The following is a 12,841-nucleotide window of genomic DNA, read 5'->3' as shown; positions in this document are numbered from 1 at the left end:
AATGCCCATAAATCCAGAGCATTCAGTTTAGTTTATTGTCACGTGTACCGAGGTACAGTGAAACGCTTTTGTTGCGCGCTACCCAGTCAGCGGAAAGACAATACCCGATTACAATCGAGCCATTTACAGTGTACAGATACAGGATACACCAAGGCAAATTCCGTGTCCGTGTACACACTTGGCCAATAAACTTATTCATTCATTCATTCATTCATTCATGATAAGGGAATAATGTTTAGTGCCTCTTGCGTCTATTCATGTAGATTCCGTCTTTCATTCAATTTCTTCCTCTGTACATTTTGTTTCATTCTCTGCAGATTTGGACAATGAGGTTCCGTTCCATATTACCATACAACATAGGCACAGAATTGCACCATTCAGCCCATCGAGTCTACTCCCCCATTCAATCATAGAGTCATATGGCCCTTTGGCCCAACTTGCCAATGCTAACCAACATGCCCCATCTACACTAGTACCACCTGCCTGCTTTTGGCCCATATCCCTTTAAACCTATCCTATCCATGTCCCTGTCTAAATGTTTCACAAACATCTCAACTACCTCCTCCGTACACCCGCCATCCTTTGTGTAAAAATGTAATCCCCATTGCGCCCCATTCATTTAATGCTTTTGTTGTAAGTACAATGTCGAGTTCAATAAACAATGTAAATGATCAAAAATATTATGCAGTTTAAAAAACCCTCTCCAGAAAACCAAAATGAATTCTTGCTTTTGATTTGTTGTTGTAGACAATATAAAATCTTGCATGCCTGCCTGTAGTAAGTCACCGCGCATAATACCCGGATTGGAAATGACTCAAATCTTTCTGAATCGGCACATGGCCATACCTCAGATCCACATTATCCTGGCTGCATTGCTCTTACAGAAGCCACTTGTTGAGATGCCAGAAGTCTGGGAGGTAAGGTCTTGCTGACTGTACAAAGTGAACCTTGCCATGTTTGTTGTTTGTTGTTGCCACTTTCAGACGGTTCACACGCCCGCATTTGATGCCGTTGCTGAGATACAAAAGTCCAACGCACAACTTCAACAGGAAGAACGAAGGAAGTGGCATGCTCAAAATGTAGAAACAAGGAACCACAGATGCTGTTTAGTTTGGAGATACAGCGTGGAAACAGACCCTTCAGACCAATTAGTCCGCGCTGACCATTTATCGCCCATACATTTATCGCCCATAGAAACATAGAAACATAGAAAGTAGGTGCGAGAGTAGACCACCAGGTGCGTCGAGCCCGCACCGCCACTCGCTCATGGCTGAACACTAAACAGACACACTTACCCACAAACAGTAGACACAAGACACAGAACACAAGACACTACCCACTAGGGGCAATTTTACAGAAGCACGTCTTTGGAGTTTGGGAGGAAAACGGAGCACCTGGAGGAAACCCACGCGGTCCCAGGGAGAACGTACAAACTCTGTACAGATGCCACTCATTGTCAGGATCGAACCAGGGTCTCTGGTGCTGTAGGGCAGCAAGTCTACTGTTGCAGTTTAGTTTATTGTCACGTATACCGAGGTACAGTGAAAAGCTTTTGTTGCGTGCTATCAAGGCAGCAGAAAGACAATACATGATTACAATCAAGTCTTTTACAGTGTACAGATACATGATAAGGGAATAACGTTTCGTGCAAGGTAAAGCCAGCAAAGTCTGATCAAGGATAGTCCGAAGGTCACCAAGGAGGTAGATAATAGCCACTGTGCCGACCTACTTTGTTAATAGACACAAAATGCTGGAGTAACTCACTGGGTCAGGCAGCTTCTGCAGAACATGGGTAGGTGATGTTTCTGGTTGAGACCCTTCTTCAAACAGATGCTCACATCTGTGGCTTATCTAAACCACTTGATAGCTGATGCATTGCTTCTGAAGGGCACTCACTGTAAGGATGATGGGAATTATGTAACTAATTATCGCACAAAGTCTCACATTCAGCAGGGGTAAGCAAGCGATAATCTGTTTACATGATGTCATGAGGAATAGGTGTAGAATTAGGCCATTCGGCCCATCAAGTCTACTCCGCCATTCAATCATGGCTGATTTATCTCCCTCCTAACCTAATTCTCCTGCCTTCTCCCCATAACCCCTGAAACCCGCACTGATCAAGAATCTATCTATCTCTGCCTTAAAAATATTCATTGACTTGGCCTCCACAGTCTTCTCTGCCTCAGAGGGCGGTGGAGGCAGGTTCTCTGGATACTTTCAAGTGAGAGCTGGATAGGGCTCTTAAAGATAGCGGAGTCAGGGGATATGGGGAGAAGGCAGGAACGGGGTACTGATTGGGGATGATCAGCCATGATCACATTGAATGGCGGTGCTGGCTCGAAGGGCCGAATGGCCTACTCCTGCACCTATTGTCTATCGTCTATTATCACTCTATGACTCTATGGGGATGTTGAGAAATGTATTCCATGTCACAGCAGGGACAAGTGGTCGAAATGTGAAAAATTGTGGTGATTTTCACAACTTAATGCCCATAATTATTGTTAATGAAAGAGATTGGTCGTTACGATGACCTCTATGATTGAATGTCGCAGCGTCGATCAAAGCCACGAGAGCAGATCGATCTCCAGTGCAGATCCACGGAATGTGTATTTAAACCAGGATTTATTTTCTAGGTGGACCTTGACACAATGATTTCTTGGCTTCTTGAACAAGTCAGACCTAATCCAAGAGAAAAGTCGACGAAACTCCCTCCTGGATTGTGCATTGAAGCTGCTTTGATGCTGCTGAGGATGATGAGAGCCATATTGAACCTGGTAAGGAAACTCTCCTTTGTTCAAATATGCTTCAAACATCGTGGTGTAAAGTGTAGGAAGGAACTGCAGATGCTGGTTTACACAGAAGATAGACACAACATGATGGAGTAAGGGCCTGTCCCACTTTCACAAACTAATTCACAACCTTTTTTACTCGTGGACATTTTTCATCAGGCTAGAAAAACACCCCGACCAACTTGATGTCACGAGTACCTACGACTAGCATCACGGCCTGCTACGACTTACCTACGACCTCGTGACGACCATGCTGCGAGTATGAGTCAAGGGCAAACTCGGCAGAGGTCGTGAATTAGGTCATGAAAGTGCGACAGGCCCTTAACTGAGCAGGATAGGCAGCATCTCTGAAGAGAAGGAATGGGTGACGTTTCGGATCGAGACCCTTCTTTAGACTCTGAACCCTGTCCCTGACTCTGAAGAAGGCATTCAGTAGTACATGTAGAAACCAGATGGATCAGCATGGAAGATCATTGAGCATTTACTGGAACATACGTCATATTTTAGCACTAACAAGATCATTGCCCGAGGAATCGGGCGTCAAGTTGGTACATCAGAACAACCATTAATATGAATGTGTGAAGAAGGGTCTCGACCTGAAACGTCACCCATTCCTTCTATCCAGAGATGCTGCCTGTCCTGCTGAGTTACTCCAGCATTTTGTGTATCAGGGTGTAAAGAATCAGGAAATCACCCTGAACCAGCAGAGTACCAGATGTGGACATTCTACACAACAGCAGGCAGATCAACTTGATGTCCATTGCTTTTATGAGTTTCATTTGTATTAGGTGGAAACGGAAGTCGTGTAGTTTCATTTATTTTTGTTTATAGGGACCGCTCAGAAGCGGGCGCTACAGCCCACCGAGTCCGCGCCGACCAGCGATCCCTGCACACTAACACTATCCTCCCCAGACTGGGGACAATTTACAATTTTTATCAAGCCAATTAGCCCTCAAACCAAGTTCAAGTTCAAGTGTACGTCTGTACGTCTTTGGAGTGTGTGGGGAATCCGGAGCTCCGGGAGAAATATTTCTACCTGAAACATTAACTCCATTTCTCTCTCCACAGATGCTGACCGACCTGCTGAGTGTTTCCACCATTTTTTGCTCTATCCCTGACATATTGTTGAGTAAACCATTAACAGGTTGCTCTGTATAGCAGCTTGAATGTAGAAGAATGCTGACTGCAGTAGAGGTCGCTAGCTATTTACAGTGGTCTGGTTCAAACAGTAATAGGTTTTGTTCTCCCAGCCTCCCTCAGGAAGTGACAGCTCGTGGGACATCACCTACCCAGGCAGCGTGATACGGTTCTTCACCCATGCTTACCACATGTTCTCCAGTGACCCTCTCTGGAAGTCACCAGAGTTCCTGCAGGCATTGGCTGCTGCTGCATTCCATGTGGATCAACCCCCTCATCACACGGTATGAGTTCATGCAGCTTAGTCACTTCACGCAAATGTACGTCCCGCCGTTTTGACACATCCCATTTAAATATTACAAATGAACCTCAAACTGAACCTCAAAGTGCCGCCTAGCAGCACAAAGAGTAAAATAACAGTGTAGAATATAATGTTACAGCGTTATAGTTGACATGCATTATAATGCTGGTGCTGCTTCAGGGAAAGCGCAGGTCATGTGATAGGAGTAGAATCAGGCCATTCGGCCCATCGCGTCTACTCCGCCTTTCAATCACGGCTGATCTATCTCTTCCTCCTAACCCCATTCTCCTGCCTTCTCACCATAACCTCTGACACCCGCACTAATCAAGAATCTATCCATCTCTGCCTCAAATATATCCATTGACTTGGCCAGTGGATAAAATAATTCCACAGATTCACCACCCTCTGACTAAAGAAATTTCTCCTCATCTCCTTCCTAAAAGAACGTCCTTTAATTCTGAGGCTGTGCCCTCTAGTCCTAGACTCTCCCACTCGTGGAAACATCCTCCCCACATCCACTCAATCCAAACCTTTCACTATTCTGTACGTTTCACTAATGTGATGCCGGTGAGGGAGAAGTTATTCCTGGTAAAACAAACTGTGATGTTGTAGCAATTGCCTTTTTGTTTGCATCCCCCCCCCTTGGTCAGGCTGATTGGGGACTGCTAGTGCAGGAGAAGCCAAGCTGTAACGCTGAGACTCAGCTCCACCCCGCCCAGAAGCAAGTGACGGAATTCATTCACACTCTCCTTTTGGACAGCTTGTTGAACACACCTGCAAACAAACTGTTGCATCCGGTGGAGATACTTGTCGAGGTGGGTATCTGCTCTTTGTTTAGATAAAGACATAGACACAAACTACTGGAGTAACTCAGTGGGACCTTGATATTGAGGGAGTGCAGCGTAGGTTCACAAGGGATGGCGGGACTGTCATATGCTGAGAGAATGGAGCGGCTGGGCTTGTACACTCTGGAGTTTAGAAGGATGAGAGGATATCTCATTGAAATATATAAGATTATTAAGGGTTTGGACACGCTAGAGGCAGGAAACATGTTCCCGATGTTGGGGGAGTCCAGAACCAAAGGCCACAGTTTAAGAATAAGGGGTAAGCCATTTAGAACGGAGATGAGGAAAAACGTCTTCACACAGAGAGTTGTGAGTCTGTGGAATTCTCTGCCTCAGAGGGTGGTGGAGGCCGGTTCTCTGAATACTTTCAAGAGAGAGCTAGATAGGGCTCTTGAAGATAGCGGAGTCAGGGGATATGGGGAGAAGGCAGGAACGGGGCACTGATTGTGGATGATCAGCCATGATCACATTGAATGGCGGTGCTGGCTTGAAGGGCTGAATGGCCTCCTCCTGCACCTATTGTCTATTGTCTATTGGGGCAGGCAGCATCTCTGGAAAGAAGGAATGGGTTTAGTGTGAAGAAGCATATCTATCGTTCACATTGGGAGCAATTTACAGAAATCGATTAACCTACAAACCTGAATGTCTTTGGAATGTTGGAGGAAACTGGAGCACCCGGGGAAAATCCACGTGGTCACGGGGGAAATGTACAAAGTCCGAACAGACAGCACCCATAGCCAGAATTGAACCTGGGTCTCAGGCACTGTAAGGCAGCAACTCTAGTGCTTTGCCACCCAGACTTGGAGGGATATGGGTTTTGTATCTGGCATGAATGTTGTTGCATTACAGATATATACTTTTACTGATAGAGTACTGGTCTACGACTGATATTGTGGTTTAGTTTAGTTTATCATTGTCATGTTATTGTTATTTTGATTTTTCTTATTGTGGTGGATATTATTTTATTGTCCATTTGCAGTATTATATTGGGCTTGTTATTAAGGACATAGGAAATTGTAAGAGGAATGGATTACACAGACCAATATTAGACTTTCCCCAACCAATTCCATTGCCCTTTATTAGAATCATATGGTGATACAGCGTGGACACATGCCCGTCGGCAGAACTTGCCCGCACCGACCAACATATCCCATCTACAATGCACCTGTCAATCTGTTTCTTAAACGTTGGGTTAGTCCCTGCCAAAACTATCTCCTCCAGCAGCTCGTTCAATACACCCGCCATCCTCTGTGTGAAAAAGTTACCCATCAAATTCCAATTAAATCTTTTCCCCTTCATATTAAACCAATGTCGTCTGGTCCTCGATTTCCCTACCCTGGGCAAGAGACTCTGTGCATCTACCCGATATATTCATCGCATGATTTTGTACACCTCCGTAAGATCACATACACCTCTATAAGATCATTGTCAAGTATTTTAAGAATTCTTTTCTAAGTCCTTGATATGGTGGGAAGAAACATCTATCCTTCCACGATGGTCAAAGTCAGGCCTCCTGTGCCAACCCCTCCACATACACAGACAAAGAAACACATCATCACACACCCGAACTACAGATTCTCCAAAGTAAAAAGAGAGGAACCCTAATATTCCCCACAGAAAAGAGTTCTGCACATTGGGTGGAAATGATGCCCACCAATTATTCTCAGTGATTTGGAATCTATGAGAGTGGTGAAACATACTGTAAGTATTACAAGAAAGCTTTCGACATGCAGTTGTGTTTGGCTGCAGGTTATTTTGTATAAGCTGTTTCCTAATACGATTCCTACACCTTTACAATGTGTGACTTTCCTTTGTTGCAGAGCTCACCAGCAAATGCAACTGAAGAGCAGAGGAAGTCATTCCAGACGGCAATGTTACTCTTCATCATGGACATACTGCGCAACATAACCGAGGCATATCCAATGATCAAGCCCATGGTCAGAGATGGTCAGTCACAGGCAGAGCCTAGACATTCCTTCATTACCAGCTTTTGATTGAGTAACCAAATGCTGCCGTCTGTGTAGTGAACCAGACCAAGCCCTGCTCATCTCCCCATATTCCGTTAGCCCTAAGAGCTAAATCTAACTCTCTCTAGAAAACATCCAGTGAATTGGCCTGCAATGCCTTCTGTGGCAGAGAATTCCACAGATTCAAGTATTTATTTATTATTACTGTAAGGAATAATACAGTATTATTATATAGTAAATATTAAATATATATCAATGTATTAATATTTACATTAAGTATTAAGTGACTTTGTGATTTACTTACACTTCTGCGTGTAACTTAACTCTGTGACTAGGTTATTCTCATGCCTCAGTAAGCCTCATGTGAACAAGGAATTTTATTACACCCTGGTGCATATGACAATAAACAAATCAGAATCTGATTGTAAAATAAGCACACAGTGAAATCAAATTCAGGTGGACACATACATATGAAATGTCCCTGCTGATACTTCACAAAGTGAAGATGGTCGGTGAAAGTATTTCATTGGAAAATATTGTTAAGACATTTAGACAAGAGTTGAAAGTGTTTAATGGTCAAGTTTCACCAAGAGAACAACGACATTCTTACTTGCTGCAACTTCTCAGGTGGGCAAACCCAATAACACAGATAATATATCATAATCAAAAATAATAAATGTTAATAACCGTAATACTATGCAACCAAAATAATGCAAAAACCTGAAGTCTGTAGTGAAAGCAAAGACACAGTCCATAGAAGGTCACAGTTGCTGAGGTTAGTGTTGTGCAGTGGTCAAGATCCTGATAGATGCTGGGAAGAAGCTGGTCTTGAACCTGGAGGTCACGGTTTTCAGATTATTTTACCTTCTTCCTGATCAGCGAGATGAGAGCATCTATGGAGCAAAATCGAAGGTAGACAAAAATGCTGGAGAAACTCAGCGGGTGAGACAGCATCTATGGAGCTGAAGGAATAGGTGACGTTTCGGGTCGAGACCCTTCTTCAGACTGATGTGGAGGTGGGGGGAAGAAGAAAGGAAGAGGCGGAGGCAGTAGGCTGTGGGAGAGCTGGGAAGGGGAGGGGAAGGAGGGAGAAAGCAGGGACTACCTGAAATTGGAGAAGTCAATGTTCATACCGCTGAGGCGTAAACTACCCAAGCAAAATAAGTGGCATTTTGCCCATCTCCCACTAACACAAGCAATGGAGCTGACCCATATATTATTATCAAGACATTTTGAGTTGGATTAAAGAATCTTTTATGTGTGAGTAACCTTGTTAATTAAACTATGCTCTGATGGATTATTATTGATACCCAATATTTTCTTCATTATTTAGTAGGTCCGAGTAAGACACAAGGCACAGCTGATGGAAGCTTCGTCACGCTATTTGGCAACATGACCTATTTCAGCCAACGGATTGTGGACAAGTTGTACGCCAGAATGTTTGATGTCAACCCTGAACAGATCCTTCGTTTCCTAACCAGACAGATTTGTAAGGTACAGCATCTTACTGGCTGAGAGGAGATTGCGCATAAACCATTGAAGACCAATCACATTGCAATTATTCACTTCAGCCTTAATCCTGCTCTCTATTTTATCAAAGTAACTTTCCCGAGATTGTTTGAAGTAGTTCTTCCTCAAGTCACTATATTCTTTCTTCCGGTGTTTGTATCCTGACTGCATTTGGTAGATTTTGTGATTCTGCCAAACACCAGCAGTTTTCATTGCGTGGCCTTTGCTTGTCTGGAAGTTCTGGACTGAGCTTGAACTTGGTTAGTACGGGTGTCAGAGGTTACGGGGAGAAGGCAGGAGGATGGGGTTAGGAGGGAGAGATAGATCAGCCATGATTGAATGGCGGAGTAGACTTGATGGGCCGAATGGCCTAATTCTACTCCTATTCCTTATGACCGTATGAACGTAACCATGTAGCTTCAGGCAGTGGGAACATGTTGGGTGGAGGGAGGGTGCACACTGTGCGGGTGGGGACACAAAACTAACTCCCGTCCCATTGAATGGTTATAAAAACTTCAACAGTTGGCCAAGATTGAGGGGGGATCTTATAGAAACTTACAAAATTCTTAAGAGGTTAGACAGGCTAGATGCAGGAAGATTGTTCCCGATGTTGGGGAAGTCCAGGACAAGGGGTCACAGTTTAAGGATAAGGGGGAAATCCTTTAGGACCGAGATGAGAAAAACATTTTTCACACAGAGAGTGGTGAATCTGTGGAATTCTCTGCCACAGAAGGTAGTTGAGGCCACAGTTCATTGGCTATATTTAAGAGGGAGTTAGATGTGGCCCTTGTGGCTAAAGGGATCAGGGGGTATGGAGAGAAGGCAGGTACAGGATACTGAGTTGGATGATCAGCCATGATCATATTGAATGGCGGTGCAGGCTCGAAGGGCCGAATGGCCTACTCCTGCACCTATTGTCTATGTTTCTAAGAGCATACCCTGCATGAATGTATCCCGTCAATGATTGTGACTGTTTCTGACGTATAGACGGTGTAGATGGTAGTTACGCTGCCTGCCGCACCGTGCCAGAGACCCCGGTTCGATCCTGACCTCGGGTGCTGCCTGTGTGGAGTTTGCACGTTCTCCCTGTGACTGCGTGGGATTCCTCTGAGTGCTCCGGATCCCTCCCACATCCCAAAGGCGTGCGGGTTTGTAGGTTAATTGGCCCTCTGTAAATTGTCGCTGCAGGGAGTGGATACGAAGGTGGGATAACACAGAGTTGGTGTGAACAGGCGATCGATGGTCACCGCGCACACACACAACGGCCCATACGCCCTGTTCCCATGCTGTACCTTTCAATCAATGAATCCAATTAACAATTATTGAAACAAAAAAAATAAAAAAATAAGCTGAAATATTTAAAACATACAGAATATTAAAATGAACGTAAACACTGGTGGTAGACAAAAATGCTGGAGAAACTCAGCGGGTGAGGCAGCATCTATGTAGCGAAGGAATAGGCGACGTTTCGGGTCGAGACCCTTCTTCAGACTGGAAACAACCCGAAACGTCACCTATTCCTTCGCTCCATAGATGCTGCCTCACCCGCTGAGTTTCTCCAGCATTTTTGTCTACCTTCGATTTTTCCAGCATCTGCAGTTCTTTCGTAAACACTGGTGGGCAATGTTATGCAACACTGGAGACTGATTACTTCTTCCTTTCTCTTCATTCCCTCAGTTAATGGAACTGATTTACTCGCAGAAGGACCATGTAGTGAGCAGCCTTTACAGCAGTCTTAACAGAGCAGTCCTCTACTGCCTCTCAAGGCCTCGACAGTCACCTGCGGACCTGCAGCAGTTGCTGTGTACCTTGAAGTTCCTGCAGGAATAATGGGACGTCATCTTTGCAACCTTCAACTCCAGTTTGTCGTTCACCATTTGCCTCATCCATTGCCTTTGTCAGGTTAAAACCGGAAAGTAAGTGTTACCCTCCCTCTGAGGGGAAACTTTCTTGACTTTAGTTCAGCCATTAATGGAAACTTTAATCTTGAGATGAGATAAATTGTCAGTTGTGCTGAGCCTTGTGTCTGCAAATCCTGATCTATTTGTAAAGTGCTTTGAAGTAGATCGGGTAGATGCACAGAGTCTCTTGCCCAGAGAAGGGGAATCGAGGGGCAGAGGACACAGGTTTAAGGTGAGGGGGGGAAGGATTTAGTAAGAATCTGAGGGGTAACTTTTTCTCGCAGATGGTGGTGAGATTATGGAACGGGCTGGCAGAGGAGGTAGTTGAGGCAGGGACTATCGCAGTGTTTAAGACACATTTAGACAGGTACATGGATAGGACAGGTTTAGAGGGATGTGGGCCAAACGCAGGCTGGTGGGACTAGTGTAGAGGGGACACGTTGGCCGGTGTGGGCAAGTTGGGCCAAAGGGCCTGTTTCCACGCTGTATCAGTCTGTGACATCTCTTGGTGTCTGGCCACACCCGCTGGCATATCGCAGCCACCCTTGGCAAACCGAGCCATGCGGAGCCTGGGCAAATACTGGAGCCAGCTCGCAACAAAACAATAAAAGCTTTTCACACAGTACCTCAGTGGAGTGAGTGACCAGGGTGGGGTGGGACTTTGATTATGTTGGCTGTTTATCCATGCAGCATGAAGTGCAGATGGAGTATAAGGTGGGGAGTCTGTTTGATTGACTGGGCTGCATCTGCCCCTCTGTGCAAAGTCTTGTGGTCATTTTGCAGCTATCCCGATGGCTTTGGAGTGGGAACCAGCAGCAAAAAGGCATCCTGGAACTTACAGGTGGCAACAAACCGTGAGCAATATGATGGGTCCTTTGAGCCGATGCATATACATGATGGTAAGAATTGTCTGTTCAAATTCATCAGGTCTAAGTCTAATGGGCTTGCCGATTTTTTTCGGCGACTGCCGGCATCATTGACTGACGTATCAGGTCACCGACAAATTCCCGGCGTGATGACATATTGACGTGCGATGTTTTTTCAAGTGTCGCGACATTTTTTTGTCGCCGCTGGATTTTGAAATGTTCAAAATCTTTTGGCGACACTGATATGACGCCGCAGTCGTCGAACACATCTCCAAGTGCCCTTAATGCATCAGTTGCTAGGTCATCAACAGGCATTTTAATTTCTGTGTTGCAAGTAAAGTGTTGAGTGTTTGAGCATTTGAGTGTTGCAGGTAAAGGTGACATTGTTCACCTTTACTTGCCCGGATATCAGTATTGTTGTCAGACACTCCTCATTATGGTGGGGTTGGCTGGTATGGGAGTGTGGCGTTGGGAGCTGACACTGAGGAGGCCATGAACGGCCGGCCCCCAGGGTGGGATCGGAATGACGGAGGCCACACTTGACATCAATACCCAGTTCTTTTCCTCAAAGATCCTGAGATTCTTTTCCTCAAAGATCCAAAGAAACAGGCCCTTCGGCCCACCTTGCTCCTGCCAGCCACTTGGCACGTCCCACGCCTGCATTTGGCCCATAGCCCTCAGAATCCTTCCCATCCAAATATCCATTAAAAGTTGCAATTGTACCCACTTGTATAGTGTGTATCTGCTTCTATAGACTTCCATTTGACTGTTGCAGTTGCATCACAGAATCCATGGGTACTTTTATCCAGAGTTATTAAATACGATTTCAGGTGTTGAGTTTAGAACTTGTGATTGCTTTGTTGCTTTTCAGCGGGTCAGGCAGCATAGAGTCATAGACTCATACATTGTGGACAAGGCTCTCCCTAACCTAACCCAACATGCTTATGCTGCCAGATGTACTAGATGAGGCAGGCACTATAACAACATTAAAACTACATTTGGACAGGTGCATGGATAGGAAAGGTTCAGAGGCATATTGGTCAGTTGGGTCAAAAGGGACCAGGATAGATGGAGCATCTTGGTGAGCGTGGAGGAGTTGGGCCATTCATTCTGTATGACTGTAAATGGAGACAACACTTTGTGTGCACAGACGGCCACCTCTACCAGTGCTGTAGTTGTGTGGCACCTTCACCCCATGTTGGTTTTGCATACACCCTGTCACTGCCGGCAGACTCACGAGAAGGTCCAGCCACAGAGGCACCTACTGGTTGAGTGGAGTCTGGGTCAACCATGCTTACGTTTAAGAAGGAACTGCAGATGCTGGAAAATCGAAGGTAGATAAAATGCTGGAGAAACTCAGCGGGTGTGGCAGCATCTATGGCAACGTTGCCTATTTCCTTCGCTCCATAGATGCTGCCGCACCCGCTGAGTTTCTCCAGCATTTTTATCTACCGTCAACCTTGTCTATCCCCAGTGTTGCTTTGAAGAGCCCACATCATTTAGAAAACACACACAATGAATTCAAC

General features: G+C 45.2%; 1 protein-coding gene across 1 annotated transcript in view; it reads left to right on the top strand.

Moving 5' to 3' along the window:
* Nucleotides 1-12,841, top strand: part of wdfy4 (WDFY family member 4) — a 122,553-nt gene that overhangs the window by 46,521 nt on the left and 63,191 nt on the right. The window contains 8 exon segments of the mRNA XM_033012481.1: nt 748-917; nt 2,634-2,774; nt 4,040-4,210; nt 4,878-5,042; nt 6,893-7,019; nt 8,376-8,533; nt 10,226-10,464; nt 11,233-11,348. Of these exon segments, the coding sequence (XP_032868372.1) occupies nt 748-917; nt 2,634-2,774; nt 4,040-4,210; nt 4,878-5,042; nt 6,893-7,019; nt 8,376-8,533; nt 10,226-10,464; nt 11,233-11,348 (1,287 nt within the window).

The sequence above is a fragment of the Amblyraja radiata genome, chromosome 37 (genome assembly GCF_010909765.2).
Source record: "Amblyraja radiata isolate CabotCenter1 chromosome 37, sAmbRad1.1.pri, whole genome shotgun sequence".
NCBI lineage: Eukaryota > Metazoa > Chordata > Chondrichthyes > Rajiformes > Rajidae > Amblyraja > Amblyraja radiata.
The sequence above is the reverse complement of the archived record's forward strand: the minus strand, read 5'-3'. Positions and strand labels throughout refer to the sequence as shown.